Genomic DNA, 25,551 nt, shown 5'->3' on the forward strand with positions numbered 1-25,551 from the left:
GATTAGGAATTTATTAATAAAGATACAGAAACTTGAGAGGGTTTTGATTAATTTCCACCATCCCTGATCACTACGCTACATTACTTGTCAGACAATCAAAGGAAATGCAGACTTCAGCCCCTATTCTCTGCAGGTCCCAAAATTACCCTGATATGTAAGACTACATCAACTATAACATTTCTACTGAAAATGTCAGCATAACCTTTTTTTTTTTTTTGCATTTTAATTTAGATTATTTTAAGATATTAATAATAATTTATTAATTTAACACTTTTGAGTCATCCTGAGTTTTTATAATAAAAACATGATAAATAATCATTTATTTTATATAAAAAAAAACACTACTAAAACAGATAGTCATAACTCACTTTTCATGAAAAAAGTTTTTTTTTTTTTTTAAGTAAAGAGGTACCTGAAACATACACAATACAGGCCTCTATGTACAACAAGGGAAATCGAAGTTTGTTCATAAGTTCGAAACAGCTTGCCAAAGCAAACTCTCTGGAAAAGTTCACTCCAGCTAGTAAACACCTTCGGCACTTGGCGATTACATAGTAGTCAGGTGTACTCTGAGGCTCTGCCTTCATTCATTTCTTCTGTTCAGTAAGTCAAGGTCGGGCAGCCGCAAGAAACATGAACACACCAGAGATGTGATTTACAGTAGAAAATGAAGTTGTGATTCTAATTGAAAGGGACACTGACACTGTTTCTTCATGTTTAATACAAAGTTCTGTCATGAAACTCTAGATGGCACAGGCTTAACTCAACCTGCTTGCAATCACATCATTCTCTGTAGGGCGCAGCTGATTAGTTCCTGCTGTATCAGTAGCCAATGAGCTCGCTGCTCAACCTTCAAATACTTGGTCAGCATTTGCTGTAACATTTGCAGCCGCTTTCACCTTCCCCAGCTCCACCTGTATAGATCTGCTACGGGTAATTCATGTATGCTATATTGTACAGCAGCAGAATGTCTTACTTGCTCACAGCAGCGTGTCGTGTATGTATTGCAGTAGAAAGTCCTGTACCTGCAATAGCACTGTGACAAAAATCTATAATTTACCCATTGGATGAGTCCTTCATCAAGCCCTTCCTTGACTGTGCCGATAATGACAGTTAATGATAATCTTACCTTGAGGAAAGACAGGTTACGGTTTCGTTCAATACTGGTGATCTCCAGATTACCCATGACCACCTCACAGTTCTCGTAGAACTGGCGAAGGGTTCTGTACTGCTGGTCCAAATCAGAGAGCGTGCTGAGCTTGTTATCAGTGCCAGGACACACTGTAGAGGAGAAGGAGAGAGACAGAGAGAGAGAGAAAAAATAAGAGATGAAATAGCAAGATTTGAATAACTGCAGCCAGTGGTGGACAGTAACAAAGTATTTTTACTGCAATACTGTACTTAAGTATATTTTTCAATGATCTGTATTTACTAAAGTAAGTTACTAATGCTGAATTTTAAGATTTATTATTGTAAGTGAGGATCACATTTAGGTCACAACTGTCCGACTGCTGTTAAAGGGTGATCAGTTTAAGCCCACTGTACACTCTAAAAAGTGCTGGGTTAAAAAGAACCCAAGTTGGGTTAAATCTTTGCCAAACCTGCTGGGTAGTTTTATTTAACTCAACTATTGTTTAAAATGACTGTATTTCTTGCTTAAAATGAACCCAAAATGTGTTGGAAATTAACATTATTAAAGGTGCCATCGAATTGAAAATTGAATTTACCTTGGCATAGCTGAATAACAAGAGTTCAGTACATGGAAATGACAAACAGTGAGTCTCAAACTCCATTGTTTCCTCCTTCTTATGTAAATCTCATTTGTTTAAAAGACCTCCGAACAACAGGCGAATCTCAACATAACACCGACTGTTACGTAACAGTCAGGATCATTAATATGTATGACCCCAATATTTGCATATGCCAGCCCATGCAAGCAAGAACAATAGCGAAAAATGGCAGATGGAGCAATAATAACTGACATGATCCATGATAACATGATATTTATAGTGATATTTGTAAATTGTCTTTCTAAATGTTTCGTTAACATGTTGCTAATGTACTGTTAAATGTGGTTAAAGTTACCATAGTTTCTTACTGTATTCACGGAGACAAGAGAGCCGTCGCTATTTTCATTTTTAAACACTTGCAGTCTGTATAATTCATAAACACAACTTCATTCTTTATAAATCTCTCCAACAGTGTAGCATTAGCCGTTAGCCACGGAGCACTATCAAACTCATTCAGAATCAAATGTAAACATCCAAATAAATACTATACTCACGCGATTAGACATGCTGCATGACGAACACTTTGTAAAGATCCATTTTGAGGGTTATATTAGCTGTGTGAACTTTGTTTATGCAGTGATAGAGTCGAGAGCTCGGGAGGGGGCGGAGAGCGCGAGCAATTAAAGGGGAAGCAGTCTGAATCTGTAACGAAGGCGGGACTCAGAGTAAGATCCAAATGCAGCGTTTTATTAAATGTAAGCGTGATCGTACAGGCAGGGTCAAACAGGAGCAAACAGGTACAGCAGAGGGTAGACAGAATCGTAATCCAGGTACAGGCAGAGGTCAGGACTGGCAGATATCACTCACAGGTCGGTATACAAAGCAAGGGTCAGGACAGGCAGCAACGGGTCAATAAACAGGAAACAGACAGGAACGGTAACAGACAGGCAGACAGGGAAATAACGCTCGGAATTGTCACAGGGTGAATCAAGACTTCGTGGTGAGGTGGTGTGTGTGAAAGTCCTTTATAGTCCTGGTAATAATCTGCAGCTGGGTGTGGTGATCAGTGTGGAGTGCTAGGCTGTATGTGGCAACAGGTGATTGGTGTAGAGTGTGTGCATGTGACTGATGATGACTGGCAGAGAGGATGATGGGAAATGTAGTCCAGAACTGAACAGGATTCGTGACAGAATCGGTGCATAGTTAATGATGCCCCAAAATAGGCAGTTAAAAAAATTAATTAAAAAAAATCTATGGGGTATTTTGAGCTGAAACTTCACAGACACATTCAGGGGACACCTTAGACTTATATTACACCTTGTAAAAAAACGTTCGATGGCACCTTTAAATGTTTAATAAATGAACATGTATTAATAAGTTTAATGAATAATAATTAAACAATAAACATTTATTAAATTGCTTATTAATAAATGTTCACCTTTTGATTATTACTGTTGCCTCTAGTAATTCTGTGTCTGATTTTTAATTTCCAACCTATATTGGGTTTATTTTAAGCCAGAAATATAGTAATTTTTAAATAATAGTTGAGTTAAATAAAACTACCCAGCATGTTGGTCAAACATTTAACCATTCAATCGCTGGGTTTGTCCATTTTTAACACAACATGAGTTATTTTTAACCCAGCATTTTTTAGACTGTATGAAATACTTGATTGTGGACATGTCCGCATTTGTGTATCACCGTCTGAATGGGGTAGGTATTATGTAAAACTAAACATTATGATAAAATAATGCAAATTAATACCCATGCATCTTCCCCACTGCCATAGCAATTTCAAATGATATAAAACTTGTATGTTTGAATAGCGTTTCTCTTAAAATGTTTTATATTGTATGTTTATAATTCTCAACACACATTTTCCTGATTTGTATATATTATATTTGTTATTTTCACTTGTTTGCACACTTGAGTTAATTATGAGTAATAGCTAGTTATCAGTGATGACAAGTTTTGGTAATAAAATAAAATGCACATATTCAATACATCTTAGATCAATATATATTAATTGTCTGCATAATCTTCCTTATTGACTAGTGCTGGCTACTTAATTCATAATAATTCATAATGAAGTCAGACTGAGCTTTAACTTGTTTAAGCTCTATCTCTGTGTGTAATACAGTACTTTTTACTTTTAATATAGACATTTAACATAAACAAAATTAAGTACTTTTGTACTTTTACTCAAGTAAAGGAGCACTTAATACTTTTACTGGAGTAATATTTTTATCAGTACTTTTACTCATACTTGATTTGTGTACTTCATCCACCACTGTCTGCAGCTATGAAAGACAATAAAAATTAGGTGGGTGGGTGAGAAAAAAACAAAAACAAAAAAAAAAACTTGGAATCTTTCCAAAGCAGCATTAGCTTCTCTAAACAATGTGCGCAGTGTCCTCAGGACACAATCATAAATCTCTTTCTCCATATGGACGCTCCAGCATCGCACATATTGTGTGAAATGACACAGGTCATTACTTTAAGAAAGTAATTAGCCAAATTAGTGAGCGAAGGTTCATGTGCGTTTACGCTTCCACTGACCTGCTTTTGCAACACTAAACATCTGCCATCCACAACAGCCAGATAAAAGAGACATTTTACGCTTTTTCAATTAGAAAGCCTGTGTGCCTGGCAACAGTGTTAACGTCAGCTTCTCTTTTCATTTTTTTTTTTTTTTGCACAAATGAACACCGAGGGTTCTGTTCGGCAGGTTTTAATGAAGTATTTGATGAGTGATTGTTTCACTGATCCCAGAGACTAATCCTTGTGTGGAATCTCAGAGATGCCAGACTCTATTCAGGCATATCAAAAACTCTTCTGGCTTTGTTTCAGGTTGGAGTAACTCAGTAACATTCTCTCATAGGAAAAACTGATGGGGTCTTTATGCACCTTTTTGCAATGCATGATACAACAGACTTCACATGCTTTGGATGATGCAAAAACAATGTTTTAACCACATTGTACTACACTTATTGTCATATGAATAGTGTGACTTTTTGTGCCATTATTTGAGTCTATGGGGAACTGTATTATAAAACTTTATGTCTAAAGACAACTTGTTTTTGCACATCATTTAACTTCCACAACAAGGTATTTCCAAGTAAAGCAGAATATGCATTAGAAAATAAAATAGTGCATGACTTGTATAATACTGTAGTGAAAATGTCCACATTTAATGAAATATTAAAAAGCATATACTTTCTTTAGAGTAACACAAACTGATGAAATGTGCACAGTTAGACCAATGGCATTTTGGTGAAAGAAGCTCATACAGGTTTAGAACAACTTTAGGGTGAGTATGTGATGACGACCTTTTCAGTTTTGGGTGAACTATCCCTCTAACTGTGGTAGCTACTGTTTTGAGATGCCTGGTGTATGAATCTAAGCCCTGTGGAGAACCAGTGGAGAACTATTGTTTTTGAGTTTGTGTTTGTGTGTGTGCTATTAGCGATGATTTCCAGGGACAGTGATGAGTCTTGGCTGAAGGAGCTGTGAAGGCTAACAGGCACAGGAACAGACAGGCCCCTTTAACCCTGGCAGAGGTGTCAGACTTGACATGCAATTAAATACACCTATTTCCACCCATCAAACACCTTCCAGGGTCCAGCCTGAACCATCTGCTACATCAGCTGGCCCATGACTGCCAGCACAAAGAGGATTGTTGTAAATGTGTGTGAGTAGAAAGTATCCGATGATTCATGTGAAAATGCTTATGTGTGCCTGTATGAAACACATGGCCTTTAGTTTCCTTTGGCAGGGAATACTCACTATGTCACTTCTGCATCAGTGTTCATGAATACCAAAGCAAGTCTCTCTTAAAGGGTTAGTTCAGCCAAAAATGAAAATTCTGTCATCAATTCTGTCATCTGTCATTACTCACCCTCATGTCGTTCCACACCCGTAAGACCTTCGTTCATCTTCAGAACACTAATTGATATATTTTTGATGAAATCTGATGGCTCAGTGAGGCCTGCATTGACGGCAAGAAAATTAACACTTTCAAATGCCCAGAAATCTACTAAAGACATATTCAAAACAGTCATATGACTACAGTGGTTCAACCTCAATGTTATGAAGTGACGAGAATACTTTTTGTGCGAAAAAACAAAATAACAACTTTATTCAACAATGTCTAGTGTTGGGTGATTTCAAAACACTGCTTCAAAGCTTTACGAATCTTTAGTTTCGAATCAGTGGTTCGGAGTGTATATTATATATATATATATATATATATATATATATATACACACTATAAATTATTTAATATGAATTCATATAAGAAACAAATTATGTTGATAGTAATAACAAAGATCAATTGAATGCAAGTCAAAAACTTGCTCAAACAATGGGAAGAAATATGAAAAATTATCTTTAAAGGTGCCCTAGAATTAAAAATTGAAATTACCTTGGCATAGTTGAATAACAAGAGTTCAGTACATGGAAATGACATACAGTGAGTCTCAAACTCCATTGTTTCCTCCTTCTTATATAAATCTAATTTGTTTAAAAGACCTCCGAAGAACAGGTGAATCTCAACATAATACCGACTGTTACGTAACAATCGGGATCATTAATATGTATGACCCCAATATTTGCATATGCCAGCCCATGTTCAAGGCATTAGACAAGGGCAGCCAGTATTAACGTCTGGATGTGCACAGCTGAATCATCAGACTAGGTAAGCAAGCAAGGAAAACAGTGAAAAATGGCAGATGAGCGATAATAACTGACATGATCCATGATAACATGATATTTTTAGTGATATTTGTAAATTGTCTTTCTAAATGTTTCGTTAGCATGTTGCTAATGTACTGTTAAATGTGGTTAAAGTTACCATCATTTCTTACTGTATTCACGGAGACAAGAGCCGTCGCTATTTTCATTTTTAAACACTTGCAGTCTGTATAATTCATAAACACAACTTCATTCTTTATAAATCTCTCCAACAGTGTGTAATGTTAGCTTTAGCCCGTTAGCCACGGAGCACTATCAAACTCATTCAGAATCAAATGTAAACATCCAAATAAATACCATACTTACGCGATTAGACATGCTGCATGACGAACACTTTGTAAAGATCCATTTTGAGGGTTATATTAGCTGTGTGGACTTTGTTTATGCTGTTAAAGGCAAGCGCAAGCTCCGGGGGTGGAGAGCGCGAGGATTTAAAGGGGCCGCAGCCTAAATCGGCTCATATTTAATGAAGACCCAAAATAGGCAGTTAAAAAAAATAATAAAAAAAAAATCTATGGGCTATTTTGAGCTGAAACTTCACAGACACATTCAGGGGACACCTTAGACTTATATTACATCTTTTACAAAGACGTTCTACGGCACCTTTAAAGGCTGATCAATAACTAAGTCAATATTTGTGGTGTGGTTATAGTTTTATGTGGCCACTGGGCAGGTGGTGATGCTGTAAGTGAAGGAAATAGTAATAAGGAGTAATTGAACCCTGGAGGGGAACTTTAGATGAACAAGTGGTAAATAAATGGAACATTCCTAAAATGGATCCTGCTATTTTAAGACATTCCACAATTTTAAAAAAAGAGCACTAAGATGTAATGAGAAAGAAACAAGAACAAACATGTTAAATAAATCAATTCATGACAGTTAATTTGTATTATCAGAGAGTAAAAATTATATTGACGTTATATATATTGACAATAATGTAGTTAACACACACACACACACACACACACACACACACACACACACACACACACACACACACACACACGGGCATGTCTGTCCCACTGACTCCTGGAATTCCTGCATGAACTACTGCCAAGAGAAAAAATATTAAAGCAGCCTACTGCTGAGCTACTCATGGAGGCCTCATTCATGGCAGGACTAATTTACTTCACAGAAAGCAGATTGGCGGGCAAATGAGGACACCGTTTCTTTCTTTCTTTATTTTATAATAATTAGAATAATGACATTGTTGGACCACGGAGATCAGGACCACAGGGGAAAAACACTACTTTCTGGTGAATACATCTTAAAGGCACAAATGAAAGATTTTTGGATTAAAATATCCAAAAACTGCTAGAACAATGTTATTTGTTATATTATTTTGTTGACTTGTGTACTTACATTATCCCAAATATTTCCAAAAATGTTTTAAAATTTTAACCAGGACATGGACCGTGTCCGTGCATCGCCTATCAATGACATCATACTTGTCGTGATCACAAGTTGGAGTTTCCTGGTTAGCCACCAGAGGGCACTCCACCCTGGACATTGTCTCACCATTTCGGACTCCATTTCCCATAACACTTTGTACCGGACTCATCATCATGTCTTCATTGCACTCAGCAGTTTATGTACAAAACTCGATGGAATAGTCCGAGACGGGTCTGTTCTCCTGATGCAGATTGGCCAGCATACGCGTCACCTCGCGTCTCATCTCTTCAGACAATGTCTGGGGTGGAGTGCCCTCTGGTGGCTAACCAGGACACTCCAACTGGTGATCATGACAAAACTCATGTTACTGGTTTTATTTTGCGGAAATGGTGACTTTGGCATAATAAAAGCTCTGATGCTCTCAAGACGTGTGTCACGCTTGTCTCTCATTAGCAATCACTCCAGCGGCCTCGTTCCGCTCCCACAGCTTTCAGCCACACCCTGCTTCATACTACAGTAATGTTAATAAATCTTTAATACATTAACTTGTCCCTGAATATGATTTCTGCCCGAGACTCGTTGGATTCTTTTCCACCATCTGTAGACATGAAGACAACACCTTCTATGAATCCGTGAAATCAAGCTACGGCTTTATATTGAATAAGCGACCTCTAGTGACAAAAATTACACATTGTGCCTTTAAAGGGGTCATATTATGCCCTTTCACAAAGTCTTGGTTTTGTTTTTGGTGTGTACTAGAATAGGTTTTCATCCTTGAATGTTCAAAAACACATTATTTTTCACATATTTTATATTATTGCAGTACCTCTCTTCCCAAACTCACTGTTTAATTCCTGTTTCAATTAAGCTCCTCCTTCTGAAATATGAAATGTGCTCTGATTGGTTAGCTGGCCCAGTGTGTTGTGACTGGCGATACTCTGCTAAGAGTATGTTCTGGAAATGGCATGCCCCTTATCATAAGGGCAAGTTTCATCTGCTCAGGTGTAAATATTAACGATGCCATTAATTTTGCCATACTAATTCAAGCCAGATTCAGACCCTGAGAATGTTACGACATTGTGACATTGACAGTGACATTGTGACTTCAAATGATCCAAAAAAAGTGCATTGTAGTCCTAACGAGCCTTTTGTTGTAGTTCTTAAAAAGTGATTTCTGTTAAAAAGAAAATCTCCCCTTGGAGTGAACTTTGAGCTTTGTAACCTTGCAGATCTTTTTTTATGATCACACACTAATTCAAGTTGAAAAAGTGAAAAAGCATAATAGGACCCCTTTAATATGAACACGAATGGCAAACAAGCATATATGCTCAGGGTGAGACATAAAAACTCAAGATGCAAAAACTTACATCCATCAAGTTGACAATCATGTTTGAGGAAAGAAACAAGTTTGTGTAGTTTGTCTTGTGGTGGGCAGCACCTATACACAGACACTTTTAAGAGTTGTTTTGTTTCCAAACTATGTTCAGAATAAGTCCTAAAAAGTTTTTGTTTGTTTGTTACCACAGTATTCATATAGATGTAGCTGTCTAAAACTGGAATCCAAAAACTCATTCTTTCTCCTACTTCCCTTTGTATCATAAATTTTAGCACTGCATAAAAATCAAAAACGCAAGTTTCACATTAAAAAAACCCTGAGACCTGTCTATCTATCTGTCTGTCTGTCTATCTATCTATCTATCTATCTATCTATCTATCTGTCTGTCTGTCTGTCTGTCTATCTATCTATCTATCTATCTATCTATCTACTGTATATAATTACATATTATATATTATCCAGATAAATTCCAGATATTTCTAGGTTTTCTCTTAACTCAAAACACAGTATTACCATAGTACTTGTTTTGTAAGAGTATCATTTTGGTTCATCAAATATCGGACAACAAGCTAAAATGTCTAAATTTCCTTTCTTGCTAAAACACCCCCATTCCTTCTAATGGACTAAAACATATAGCAATATATTTTAGTCATATAAAATACATAACAGGCCCAAATATGTGTCTTCATTTCCACAATGTACAGTGACTCAAATGTTCTCTGTGCTGCGGTGAATCACTGTCGTCTTTCTAATATAAAATCCTTTTCATCAAACTGATTAGCCGGTTCTTTTGGATTTCTCAGTGGGCAGCGAGGCATCACCTGCTGGTGAGACACATGTGGAAGTGATTTGTATTAAGCAGACAGAGGATTTAATGACTCGTCCCAGCCAATTTTCTGCCGCCGTACTCTCCCTATAACCCTGAAAAGAGTTTTGCACTTAATGTAGCAGGAACAGCTCATGACGCCTGATCCTGTAGATGGGATACAGATAAACAGCTTGACAGAACATATGCTGATACTCTTGACCAATGCTGATGCATGTTAAACTTGATCTGACAACCACTATCGGAAATAGTATGTATCATAGAGGAGTTACAAGCAATGCTAGTAACTCTACACTATTTAAAGGTGCCATCGAATGTTTTTTTAACAAGATGTAATATAAGTCTAAAGTGTCCCCTGAATGTGTCTGTGAAGTTTCAGCTCAAAATACCCCATAGATTTTTTTTAATTAATTTTTTTAACTGCCTATTTTGGGACATAATTAGAAATGCGCCGATTCAGGTTGCGGCCCCTTTAAATCTTGCGCTCTTTGCTGCCGGAGCTCGCGCTTGCCTTTAACAGCATAAACAAAGTTTACACAGCTAATATAACCCTCAAAATGGATCTTTACAAAGTGTTTGTCATGCATACTGCATGCATGCGTCGGATTATGTGAGTATAGTATTTATTTGGATGTTTACATTTGATTCTGAATGAGTTTGAGGCTGTGATCCGTGGCTAACGGCTAATGCTACACTGTTGGAGAGATTTATAAAGAATGAAGTTGTGTTTATGAATTATATAGACTGCAAGTGTTTAATAATGAAAATAACGACGGCTCTTGTCTCCGTGAATACAGTAAGAAACGATGGTAACTTTAACCACATTTAACAGTACATTAGCAACATGCTAACGAAACATCTAGAAAGACAATTTACAAATATCACTAAAAATATCATGTTATCATGAATCATGTCAGTTATTATCACTCCATCTGACATTTTTTGCTATTGTTCTTGCTTGCTTACCTAGTCCGATGATTCAGCTGTGCACAGATCCAGACGTTAATACTGGCTGCCCTTGTCTAATGCCTTGAACATGGGCTGGCATATGCAAATATTGGGGGCGTACACCCCGACTGTTACATAACAGTCGGTGTTATGTTGAGATTTGCCTGTTCTTCGGAGGTCTTTTAAACAAATGAGATTTATAAAAGAAGGAGGAAGCAATGGAGTTTGAGACTCACTGTATGTCATTTCCATGTACTGAACTCTTGTTATTCAACTATGCCGAGGTAAATTCAATTTTTGAATCTAGGGCACCTTTAAATGAATATGCTGAGATCTTTACAATTTAAAGGAGACTTATCATGAAAATCGGACTTTTCCCGTGTTTAATTGCTATAATCAGGTCACCTGTGCATCTACCAACCCAGTAAACGTGAGACAGGACAACCCAGTAACTTTGTTTTGGTAAGCCTTTCTCTCCAAGCATGTGGAAAAACGAGCCCCTTGTGACATTGGAAGGGGATCTTATTATAATATTACCACCATTACTGCCATTTTGTTTTCACAGTGTACCAGTTCTACACTGCAAAAAATGCTGTTCTTACTTAGAGTTTTTGTCTTGTTTCTAGTCAAAATATCTTAAAGTTCTTAAATCAAGAAGCATTTTCTTGACAAATAAAAATTATTTTCTTGTTTTTAGAAAAAATAAGTCAAAATTAAGTGAGTTTTTCCTTAAAACAAGCAAAATAATCTGCCAGTGGGGTAAGCAAAATAATCTTATATCAAACCAAAAATAAGATATATAATCTTGTTTTCAGTTTGGATTAAGATTATTTTACTTACCCCACTGGCAGATTATTTTGCTTGTTTTAAGGAAAAACTCACTTAATTTTTGCTTATTTTTTCTAAAAACAAGAAAATAATTTTTACTTGTCAAGAAAATGCTTCTTGATTTAAGAACTTTCAGATATTTTGACTAGAAACAAGACAAAAAGTAAGAACAGCATTTTTTTGCAGTGTAGCAGCAGCTCATTTGCATTTAAAGGGACACACACAGAAATGGCGTGTTTTGGCTCACACCCAAAATAGAGGCAAATTTGACAAGCTATAATAAATGATCTGTGGGGTATTTTGAGCTGAAACTTCACAGACTTCACATTCTGGGGACACCAGAGACTTATATTACATCTTGTGAAAAGGGGCATAATAGGTCCCCTTTAAAGATGAAGTAAGTAGTTTCAGCTACACTAGTAGTAACTAGCGGAATTACAAAAATCACACTCCCCAACTCAAACAAAACAAACACAGCTCTTGTGAAGGCATGCCTCAACATGTAAGAGTAGGCTACTTTCAATAAAATGTCCAACATATTGGGAACACTTTTAGCTGTGTGTCATGAGATAGCATTTGAGTAGCTAACACTCAGTCAAGAGCGAACGCGAGCGTCTTGCTTATAATAAACCCTTCCAAAGAATCTACACCACTCGCAGTTTTGATGACGCACCACAAATGTTGAGTCTGTCTACACTGGACATGTCAAAGTAAACAATATAAAATGGAAAGGTCTATGACTAAAGTGCTATTGTGACAGAAATGTATTAATTTGTTACAGGAAAACGCATCAAAACAATTTAAATTGGAATGAGGATAACACCCGATGGCTATTTTTGGTATAGCGCCTTAAATAAAATCTCATGGAACTTAAATTTTTGTGATATCAACTTCAAATTCGGAACACAACTTGGTTAGACATATGGCTTTGATTTTTAGAGAAGAAAATATATAAAAAAAACAAATATGTATTTTATATAAAATAAAAAATGATTTTACAGTACATTTGCAGTACGGAAGCTTGTTTCTGTCACTGAATAATAAATAAAAAAAGGTAATTGTGACTTTTTATCCCACAATTTATTTATTTTTTTTGCACAATTGCGAGTTATAAAGTCAGAATTGCAATATATAAACTTGCAATTCTGAGATAAAAGTCAGTCTCCCATGAAAACTTTTTTTCTCACAATTCTGACATTATTTTTTTGCAATTGCGAGTTTATATCCTGCAATTATGACATTACGACTCACAATTGCAACTTTTTAATCTCATAATTACGAGTTTACATCTCGCAATTCTAACTTTTTTTCTAAGAACTGCAAGATGTAAATCACAATTGTGAGAGAATTGTTTTATTACGTGGCGGAAACAAGCTTCCATACTTTATAGCGACTTAAACTTCTATTACTTTTTACACTTTCATATTTTGAAATGCTTTCACTTCAGCAATGCTCTGCTGAGTGTCTTCTTTAAAAAGAGACCAATCTTTCTGGCCTGGATTCCAAATCATTCATGAATTACAATCATTAATTTTTTTCACATCTATGCTCAAAAAGGGGGGTGACAGTTAAGGGAAGCTCTACATGCAGCATCAGTTATCACTAAACAATTTTACACACACACACACACACACACACACGCACACACAAAAGCTTTTATATGAGCTTAAATCATTTGAGCTCAGGATATAGCTACAGTACATCACGTCCTTTCCATTTCCTTTCCATACCAAGTGAAATTTATTCTAGCATATGAAACTGAGTTAAACTTTCAAAACTGTAAATAGTTAACAGTTTAAACATTTATTTAGTGTAAATTATGCTGCAATGCTTGCAATTATATCATTTAGAGACATTTCTACACACAGCAGTGAAATGAAACCACACTATTAATTAGTTACTGTCAAAAAACAGCAGAAGTGCTATTTAAAGGAGCATTATAGTAAGTAGGGGGTATTTCTGATTCTTGATAAACACTCAGCTTCTGTGTGGTTTTGATGAATTTTGAGTGTTATAACATTTAATGAACAGCGTCTCTGAGCCTTTGCATTGACTTTGTTCAGAAATCAGACACAGATGTTCACAGAACAGAAGCTGTGATGCCTCGCAGTCATTCAAATTATCATTCATTCCATGTCGGTCATCTTCTTAAAGGAATAATATATGCATCGTTTTCCAGTGCACCCCTCATACGTATTAAATATTCTGGAATACTAAATATAGCCAACCATATATGATACAGATCAAATGATACCAACCATATATGATACTGATTTAAGCAAAGACATTATGCTGTAAACAAATTTACAATATTTAAAACTACTAAACTAGGATAAATTTATTTAAGAAGCAAACTTGTTTTACATTTTCAATGCAAGCGTATTTTGACTTACTGCACCAGAATATTTTTGTCACTTCTTTTTAACATTTAAATCTGTCAGTGCAGTGAGAAAAATATACACTTGTATTAAAAATTCAATCTCTAAAAGTCTTAATATCTTATGCAGTGTTGCTTAAGTTTCAGAGTCAAGTCAAATCATGTTTATTTATATAGTGCTTTATATTATGCAATTCAAACATTCATAGTCATAAACAGGAAAATAACAGTGTTAATGTTACAAAATTCATCAATTATGAAACAACTTCAATTAAGATATATAGCAGCTCAACAAAAGACAAAATTGTATTACTGTCATTATTGATCAGAGAGAAGAAACAATGTTTACTATGTTAATGTTTGCCTATTATGCAATGCCTATTATTTTGTTTTTGGGGTCTATTACAATAGGTTTTCATGCTTGAATGCTTTTTTATTTATTTATTGTCTTTTATTGTTTTTTTTTATTTGATGAAAACATTCCAGGATATTTCTCCATATAGTGGACTTCAACAGTTACCAACGGGTTGAAGGTCCAAATTGCACGAGGAATAAGGGTGTTATTTTAGCGAAACGATTGGCCATTTAAAAAAAAAAAAAAACAAACAAAAAAAACTTTGGTAACACTTTAGAATAACTCACGCTATGAAGCATTAGTTAAGCATTAGTAAATAGTTAATTCATCATTAATAAAACATTAATAGACATTAGTAAGCCATTTATAAATACAGCTATAAATGCTTTGTTCTTTATTTATAAGCGTATCTATAATGAGTTTAATAATTGTATTTTCATACTTTATTAATTATCAATTTATCATTTCTAAATTATGTATTACATTATTCACAAACCAGTCATTTAGGAGTTGTCAGTGGTTCATAAGATCATTTAGGAAGTGTAAGTAAATGATTCATAAAATATTTAAATGTACATTTATGCATCTTATTATTTAGACATATAGTATTAGTTACTCAGTGTGTTAATAAATGCTTTATTAACATATTCCTAGTGTCAAAACTACCTCGGTACTAACTTTAAAACATTAGAGAACAGCAGTGCAGAAGATCACTGAACCTTTAAATCTCATTTATAAAAGCTTTACGAAGCATAAATAGTCCTCACTTTAGATGGGCTCACAAAAATAGTTAACTGACTACTTCTAAATGTTTTATAACTACCTGAATTAATCATGAATTGCAGTAGGAATATGTGTTAATAAAACATTTACTAACACACTAAGTAACTATTACTATGTGTCTATATAATAAGATGTATAAATGAATGTTTAAATAGTTTATTAATCATTTGCTTACACTTAATAAATGAACTACTGACAACTCCTAAATAACTGGTTTGTAAATAATGTAATACTTAATTTAGAAATGATAAATTGATTATTAATAAAGTATGAAAATACAATTATTAAACACATTATAGATATGCTTATAAATCAAGAATAAAGCATTTAGCTGTATTTATAAACTACTTACTAATGTCTATTAATGCTTTATAAGTGATGAAATAACTATTAACTAATGCTTAACTAATGCTTCATAGTGTGCAGTTATTATAAAGTGTTACCAATACTTTTAAACCAAACATGATCCGCCACGCATTACGTAATCACATTGGAAAGGTCACGTGTGAGGTAGGAATAAGTACCGCGGTAGGGCAAAAAGCTCTTTAAAATCGTCTGACGTTGTTTTACCTTTTTTTGTAAAGGCCGTTTGACTTAGTCTTTACATGGTTCGCTTTGTAAACACTGGATCAGTACTTCCATCTACATAAAGCATGACTTTTCTAACATAATTACATCACGTGTGGCGCATGGCAGAGCAGTGCAAGACGAGCATTTATGGTTAAAAGTATATACATTTGTATTTTCTTTAGAAAATGACCAATAGTTTCTCTAGATAAGACCCTTATTCCTCATCTGGGATCATGTAGAGCCCTTTGAAGCTTCATTGAAACTACCGTTGAACCCCAGTGAAGTCCACTATATGGAGAAAAATCCTGAAATGTTCTCCTCAAAAACCTTCATTTCTTTTCGACCAAAGAAAGAAAGACATAAACATCTTGGATAACATGGGGGTGAGTAAATTATCAGCACATTTTAATTCTGAAGTGAACTAATCCTTTAACCTATATCACTTACAAACAGACCAAAGTGACATGATTCAAAATACGCAAAGTAAGAATAGGTCATTAAACAGCTTTCTTCATTGTGTTCTTCTGTGCACCGAAATATTTCTGAGAGCTTTCATCTCACCGGAAACAGTCCAGATACCTAAATATCTGATTACTGAGAGGTGATATAAAGCACTTTTAGATAATCCTTTGAACATCAGGCTCCTGCTTTGATTTCTAAATCCATCGTGTAATTTAGAGGAAGATTAAGGTCATTGAGAGTCATAGATGAAAACAAAGCAGCGACCATAATGCTTTACTTACATGGTTGTTGCCTTTCTAATAGATCTGCAAATCACACAGTATAGCCTTACTTCAAAATATCCCATAGCTATCATCACTGGATATTTCAGCATAACACAACTGCACAATGTGATGTCATTAAAGTGTGGACTTTAATAGGAATATGAACTGAAATGATCATGTGGTGATACAGTCCAGTGGAAAGAGCTACACAGTATGCAGCACTTTCAGCTCAATGTATTCTGAGTCTTTCAAATCTTGTGGATCTTGTAGAAAATGCCCTAAGAGTCAGTCAACTGCTGCTCTTTGCCTCTGATCTCTCAATGCCATCCTAAAAAAGCACCACAGCAGAAAGAATGAAGCTGATTCCTGCCTTGCAGTGCAGATTCTGTGCTACCCTACTGGCCACATTAAACAGCCCATAATATCAGTCGACAGAGTCTTTCTTCAGTCCGAAGGCCAACGGTTCAGAGTGGCATATCTTCACCAGGCTGTGCATCAACAGTAGGCTACTATAATATTCATACTAACGGAAGATTTATATCAACATCTGCAGATATACTCTTTAGCGTTGGGCCAAATCCAAGCCTAAACAATTCAATTAGCTGAAATCACCTTCTGAGGGTAATCTCCATGCCTAAATAGAAATATATGCCTAAAATAGTTTGTTAGTCTATGTAGTCTTATCCCTTAATATACTGTATATATACAATTTCTGCCTTAAATTATGTCTCTACAAGTCCCCCAGGTGGGAGGTGGCCAATCAAATCAAAGAAGGCGGGCCTTACTGTTCAGTGAAGACAAGTGCAAACAATAACAACACATTTTGGTGCTCACTACTATTTTATCAAGACTTTATTAAATATGACATTACAAAACTATTAAATATGACATTGCATATTTCTGATTGTACTATGATTTACTACTGCAAAAGATTTTTTGATCAGACATCAAGCCCTTTTTGATCAGTCATTGGTGTTTTAATCATAGATTTAGATTCATTGAATAAAGAGATTTTCTCCTCTGTGTGCAAGGTTTCATCCTAATAAAACTTTATGAGCTTTATGCCTTGACCTGGACGTCTGACCTTAAACTGTGAATCAATAAATGCAGAATGGGAGGGAATGAGTGGCGAAGCTCTCTGATATATGGTTATTACAGCGTGAGGCAATAATGAACTCAATGGACTGAGAGTAATGACTCTTTTCACTATCACTCATTGACTGACATTAAAACTTTGACACCGCCTTCACTTCTATTACCACAAGTTCAGCACATTACAGAGGGAGAGGGTAAAATAATCAAAAGTTTGTCACAGGACTCACCTAGGCCTGGTTTCACAGACAGGGTTTAGATTGAGCCAGGATTAGGCCTTAGTTCAATTATGACATTTAAGTAGCTTTTATAAATGTGCCTTAGAAAAAAAAAAACAACAACAAAAAAAAAAAACATTAATGGTATGCATCTTGAGACAAAACAATGGCACTGACATATCTTAAAATATGAGAGTTTATATAAGCTGTTTGTAAGGCCTAATCCTGGTCCAATCTAAGCCCTGTCTGTGAAACTGGGTCTGAGGGTTATTAATATAAATAATTATATAAGATTTACACAAATACTCTGTGAAGTCCACTTTGCAGGACACTATCGGGTGATTGGAATACCCTGTTGAGAACAGCAGGAAGTTCAATAACTGGAGGACCTCCTCAAATCAGAGCTGCTGTAACTTATGATTTATAATCAGCACACCTGGGTAAGAGGACAACTCCAACTACTTGTTCTAATCAAGTTCTCCTACAAGGGGAAAGTTTCTAGTTTTAGTCTAAAGCTGTCTATGGAAGCTTGTTTCTGCCAATAAATAATAATTTAAATTTTTTTTAAGTTAATTGTGGCTTTTTATCTCACAATTCTGACTTTTTAAATCTCGCAATTGTGAGTTATAAATTCTGACTTTATATCACGCAATTCTGACTTTAAATCATGCAATTCTGACTTTATAACTCGCAATTCTGACTTTATATCACGTAACTCTGACTTTACAACTCGCAATTCTGACTTTATATTACGTAATTCTGACTTTATATCACGCAAATCTGACTTTATAACAAGTAACTCTGACTTTACAACTTGCAATTCTGACTTTATATTATGCAATTCTGACTTTATATCACGCAATTCTGACTTTATATTACGCAACTCTGACTTTATATCACGCAATTCTGACTTTAAATCATGCAATTCTGACTTTATAACTCGCAATTCTGACTTTATATCACGTAACTCTGACTTTACAACTCGCAATTCTGACTTTATATTACGTAATTCTGACTTTATATCACGCAAATCTGACTTTATAACAAGTAACTCTGACTTTACAACTTGCAATTCTGACTTTATATTATGCAATTCTGACTTTATATCACGCAATTCTGACTTTATATTACGCAACTCTGACTTTATATCACGCAATTCTGACTTTATATCTCACAATTCTGACTTTATATCATGTAACTCTGACTTTATATCACTCAATTCTGACTTTATATCTCACAATTCTGACTTTATATCACGTAACTCTGACTTTATATCACTCAATTCTGACTCTATATTACGTAACTCTGACTTTATATCACTCAATTCTGACTTTATATCACACAATTCTGACTTTATATTACGTAACTCTGACTTTATATCACGCAATTCTGACTTTATATCACACAATTCTGACTTTATATTACGTAACTCTGACTTTATATCACGCAATTCTGACTTTATATCTCACAATTCTGACTTTATATCACGTAACTCTGACTTTATATCACGCAATTCTGACTTTATATCACTCAATTCTGACTTTATATTATGCAATTCTGACTTTATATTACGCAATTTTGACTTTATATCACGCAATTCTGACTTTATATTACGCAACTCTGACTTTATAACTCACAATTCTGACTTTATAACTTACGATTCTGACTTTATATCATGCAATTCTGACTATATAACTCACAATTCTGACTTTATATCACACAATTCTGACTTTATATCATGCAATTCTTACTTTATATCTCTCAATTCTGACTTTATAACTCGCAATTCTGACTTTATATCATGCAATTCTGACTATATAACTCGCAATTCTGACTTTATATCACACAATTCTGACTTTATATCTCTCAATTCTGACTTTATAACTCGCAATTCTGACGTTATATCTCGCAATTCTGACTTTAAATCATGCAATTCTGACTTTATAACACGCAGTAATGACTTTATATCACTCAATTCTGACTTTATATCACGCAATTCTGACTTTATATCTCACAATTCTGACTTTATAACACGTAACTCTGACTTTATATCACTCAATTCTGACTTTATATCACTCAATTCTGACTTTATATCACACAATTCTGACTTTATATCACATAACTCTGACTTTATATCACTCAATTCTGACTTTATAACACACAATTCTGACTTTATATCACGTAACTCTGACTTTATATCACTCAATTCTGACTTTATATCACACAATTCTGACTTTATAACACGCAGTAATGACTTTATATCACTCAATTCTGACTTTATATCACGCAATTCTGACTTTATATCTCACAATTCTGACTTTATAACACGTAACTCTGACTTTATATCACTCAATTCTGACTTTATATCACTCAATTCTGACTTTATATCACACAATTCTGACTTTATATCACATAACTCTGACTTTATATCACTCAATTCTGACTTTATAACACACAATTCTGACTTTATATCACGTAACTCTGACTTTATATCACTCAATTCTGACTTTATATCACACAATTCTGACTTTATATCACACAATTCTGACTTTATATCACGTAACTCTGACTTTATATCACTCAATTCTGACTTTATATCACACAATTCTGACTTTATATCACGTAACTCTGACTTTCTATCATGCAATTCTGACCTTATATTACGTAACTCTGACTTTATATCACTCAATTCTGACTTTATATCACGCAACTCTGACTTTATATCACATAACTCTGACTTTATATCACTCAATTCTGACTTTATATCACGCAACTCTGACTTTATATCACATAACTCTGACTTTATATCACTCAATTCTGACTTTATATCACACAATTCTGACTTTATATCACGTAACTCTGACTTTCTATCATGCAATTCTGACCTTATATTACGTAACTCTGACTTTATATCACTCAATTCTGACTTTATATCATGCAACTCTGACTTTATATCACATAACTCTGACTTTATATCACTCAATTCTGACTTTATATCACGCAATTCTGACTTTATATCTCGCAATTCTGACTTTAAATCATACAATTCTGATTTAATATCTCGCAATTCTGACTTTATATCACGTAACTCTGACTTTATATCACTCAATTCTGACTTTATATCACGCAATTCTGACTTTATATCTCGCAATTCTGACTTTATATCACGTAACTCTGACTTTATATCACTCAATTCTGACTTTAAATCATACACTTCTGACTTTATAACTCGCAATTCTTACTTTATAACTTGTAATTCTGACTTTATATCTTGCAATTCTGACTTTATATAACGCAATTCTGACTTTATAACTCGCAATTCTGACTTTATATAATGCAATTCTGACTTTATGTCTCGCAATTCTGACTTTATATCACACAATTCTGACTTTATAACTCTCAACTGTGAGTTTATATCTCGCCTGAATTGTGATATCTTGTCTGAATTGTGAGATAAAAAGTCGCAATTACCTTTTTTTTAATTATTATTTCATGGAGGAAACAAGCTTCCATAGTTGTCCAACAATTTGTATTCATTAAAACTCAATCAGTTGAAGTACCACATATTTAACCAGGTTTGACACTGCAAAATGAAACAGGATAATGGATAAAATACACACACAGCAATTGAATGCATTAAACTTTTGATCCACCCAAAATCAACAAAAGAATGAAAAATCCTCAATTTGTGCCCTATAGGCGAAGCTTTTGAAGTAAACTAATGAGATGTCACCTTACAGACATAATGTATTCAAATCATAAATGTGAGAGACGGATAGATCCTCAACATCCATATGTTGCAGTGACCTCCACTAGATTGAAAGGGAATTTCATTGAGATGGTTTGCAAATGTAGTTCAGTCCCCTGCCTACTAATCACAGCAAAGACTGTGTGTTTTCACAAAGAGTGTGTTTTCATGCATTCAGATGGGGAGAATGAGAAAGCTATGATAAAGAGGACAAGAAAAAAAGTATTTAAGAAAGAGATGATCATAAATGCAGACGTCAGATGAGTTCAGTTCACTTTCGTTATACCTCAGGAAATGTAAACCAAAAAAAAAAAAAAAAAAGGATATTATCTAGACTTTTATCTCCATAGTATATAAAAATCACAAATGGGTTCATGTTTCTAAACGGTTTCTCCTTGAAGCAGACTTTTTCTTAAATCTTAAAGCTTGTCATGAGAGAAGGCCTGTCAAGTTTCAGAAGAGATCTCAACAAACTGCTCAGATTTGCTAAAATACCAAAGTCTGCTATCAAACCTCAGAGATTTCTCTGTACAGTCAAACATTTCTCATCAAATTCTCCCAAGACCAAATGGTCTGAGCTATGCTATCCACAATAATATTACAGCTTTATTCATTTGGTGCACTTTTTTTCCACCACATCAAGTGGGTCATTTGGGACACCAACCATTGCTTCATTGTCACTCTAAAACATTTTATCTGAGCTAATCACCTTTATTTCTCTTTAATTCATATGCCCTCATAATCTTTCATCAAAATAACTTCCCCTCCCTCTTGCAGCAACATCTCTTCACTTTTCTGATGATGTGTTTACTGACTTGAGGGCGGGGCAACCTATCACTCACATGAGATCGACCAATAGCAAACCACAACCATCAAATCAATTTCCCATGGACAAAATCAAGCCTACAGAAGCTGTTTCACTTAGATATACGTCACAATAGGAAAGAAAAGACTCTCAAGTTCTGCTTCATGCCGACTTCAAATACTGAAAAAAAGTATTAATAAAAGGACCATTTGCCAAGGCTGTGGATTACAGGTAATAATGCTGTAAATAATGTTCAGTTTCTTGAATAGACTTGAAAGAATGAATTGTTTCGCTTCTTAAGACCTCAATGTATCATCAGGAGCTGCAGGTATTCATTTTGTTTTATCTGCATATTTTTTTGAATCTCAAATGACGGCACACATTGACTTCCATTATATGAACCATTTTTTGGGTGAACTATCCCTTTAAGTTTTAAGTCTACTGTAAAAAAAAAAAAAATTGTTAGTTTAACTTAAAAAAGTAAGGAACCTGGTTGCCTTTTAACATTCTGAGTTCATTGAAACAAAAAATTTGAGTTAATTTAAAGAAGGAGAATGGTTTGATCATCAGAAACTCGAAATATTATGTTATCTGAACAACATTAATTAGCCTATTTGAGAGCCCGTCCACACAGAGATGCGTTTAGCTGTATATGTATAAATGTTATATCGTATCGGCATTTCGTCCAGACGGATCCGGAGTTTTGGGAGCCTGAAACTGCTATTTTTTTTTAAACCGGGTCCCAGAGTGGCTAAATATAAAATAACGACACCCTTGCATTTTCATGTGCACAGCCAATCCGTATATTTTGTGAAACAATATGTCATCACCCCACGTCTCGACCCTAGTCAGACACCGCCACGTCACGTAACAGCAACAACAACAATAATAGCGGACTACATGCTTGTGTTCGTGCTGCAGAAGCTACTGAGCCTATTAGCTTTACTAAAGTTTGTATACAGCGTGCATGGTTTATGCAAGTCGTCTTCTCCATTTTTAGTGTATCTCTTTGGCAGAATTATAGCGCCACATACTGGTCTGGCATGTATACTACCTCGTTTTGAGTCGGTTTCAGTGGTTTCGTGTGTATGCAGATATTTTTTTTTTGAGACGACGCTGTGTTTATGGATTTTTTTTTTTTTTTTTAGAACAAGGAAAAAAAAAAAGATTTGATAGGGAAAGCTCTGGCTTTGTATGGATGTGGCATAAGATGATTTGACAAAAGAAAAAAAAAATTGTGATAAATCATTTTTTTACAGTATACTCATATTATTCATGATATCCTGATATGTGAAGACCAACGTCTTTGCATTTCTTCTGAGCACAAAAGAGTGTGACTGTGTACTATTTTCCCAAACAGTTAATATTCTATGTGATGTTTCTGGAGTTTGTCGTGTCCATGGTTCGGCGAGCTGCTTATGCACACAGGAGCCTGCCTCTCATTAGGGGAGCGCTGGAGACAGGTAGATTAAAATTCATTGGTGTAAGTTGTGGCAATCTCCACACATTCACAAAAGTGGGAGGCTGCTGTCAAAACAGATACAGACCAACACTGAGCCTGTGCCATTTATCAGCCTGCTACTACAGCCTTATCGTTTGAGGGCCGAACCCAAGGGGCCCGACTCCGGCTCTGACTAACGAGCAGCAAGTTGAAAGCTGCTGTGTGAGTCAGTGAAAACCATGAAACCATATAAGAAATTATGGATGGTATTTAAGGTCTGTAATGATTCAATTTTTTTTACTTTATAACTTTCAAGAGTCTTAACAATCCTCCTTTTTATATGACCTGATTCAAACTTCTTTGGCCTATACTATAAAAGTAAATCACAAAAATGAAAACCAATCATTTTAAATGCTACAAGTGAATTTAGGCATTATGACATTATGAACTAAAAATGGATATTCATCTTTATAAGTGTTAAAGATTACATTTAAATGTATCGTTCATCTCAAAGAATTCCAAACCCGTAAGAACTTTGTTCATCTTTGAAACACAAATGAAGATCTCTTTAATGAAATCTGAGAGATTTTTGTCCCTCCATTGAAAGTCCATTCATACTTATAAAGACTTCTGAAGAGACATGATCACATTATATGATGAATAGATTTAATTTAGGCTTTATATATTATATATAGTTTTTATATCCACACACAAACAATCAAATACGGTAAATGGAACTTTAACTGTATATGGGTCAATGACGTGAGGGGTCTTTTTTTTTTTTTGTCCAAAGGCCTTAATAATAATAATAATAAAAAAAATATGACATCCGAAGTATATATACATCTAAGTACATATGCATGTAAGTTAGTACACCTAGATCTCTTTTATTGAATCCAAAAAGTTTTAATTATATTTTGCAACATATTTTAAAGATTTCGAAGTGTCAAATGGTAATTTGGTTTAACTGTCAAAAGGCCAATACAGCCATTTCATTTGTGATTAAGATATCTTAACATGTAATAAATGTATATATTTTTTATTCTGGCATGATTTAATAACATCATATATCAACGTAGTGCAAAATGGTATTAAAATTATGCGTAGAAGTCGTTGCTTTGTTATGAGAAAGAATGTCCGGAAAAATTTATTTAATTGATGTCATTCGGAGTAACCAATAAATTGTTTCCAATTAAAGTGTGCCATATGCATCAGACTTTAAGCCAGTAGTCCGTGGGCATGACGTCTGAGGCTGAGACTAATGAAGTAACTATGGAGAAATTACAGTTTACTCTGCAACCTGTCCTCATGAGTGGGGCTTTTATGAGGGAAAGAACAGAATCTTTTATTCTTCTGAAATCAACTGAAAACCTGGAGAGGCTATAAAATAGTGGAGAGTCCTTATGATCATATTATCCTCTATATCAAAGACCAGGATGAGTATAAAAGCAGAACAAACAGAAAGAAGTCAAGTAAGGACATTTTGTGCATCAGTTTGAAAATAAGACAATTTTCACTGCATTGCTCAGGACCTTGAGAAAATACCTGAAATATTTATGGGACGGCCGTGGATGAATTTACCTTTTATAGCAATCGTCAAGGTTGATGTTGGCTTTGCATAAACA

The 25,551-nt window shown here is 34.8% G+C and overlaps 1 protein-coding gene across 1 annotated transcript in view; it reads right to left on the reverse strand.

The window, feature by feature from the left end:
- Positions 1-25,551, reverse strand: part of si:ch73-383l1.1 (receptor tyrosine-protein kinase erbB-4) — a 234,340-nt gene that overhangs the window by 103,828 nt on the left and 104,961 nt on the right. Inside the window, exon 2 of the mRNA XM_048197981.1 lies at positions 1,130-1,281. Coding sequence (XP_048053938.1) covers positions 1,130-1,281 — 152 coding nt within the window. The remainder of the gene's footprint in view (positions 1-1,129; positions 1,282-25,551) is intronic.

This window comes from Megalobrama amblycephala, linkage group LG7 (assembly GCF_018812025.1).
Source record: "Megalobrama amblycephala isolate DHTTF-2021 linkage group LG7, ASM1881202v1, whole genome shotgun sequence".
Classification (NCBI taxonomy): Eukaryota; Metazoa; Chordata; class Actinopteri; order Cypriniformes; family Xenocyprididae; genus Megalobrama; species Megalobrama amblycephala.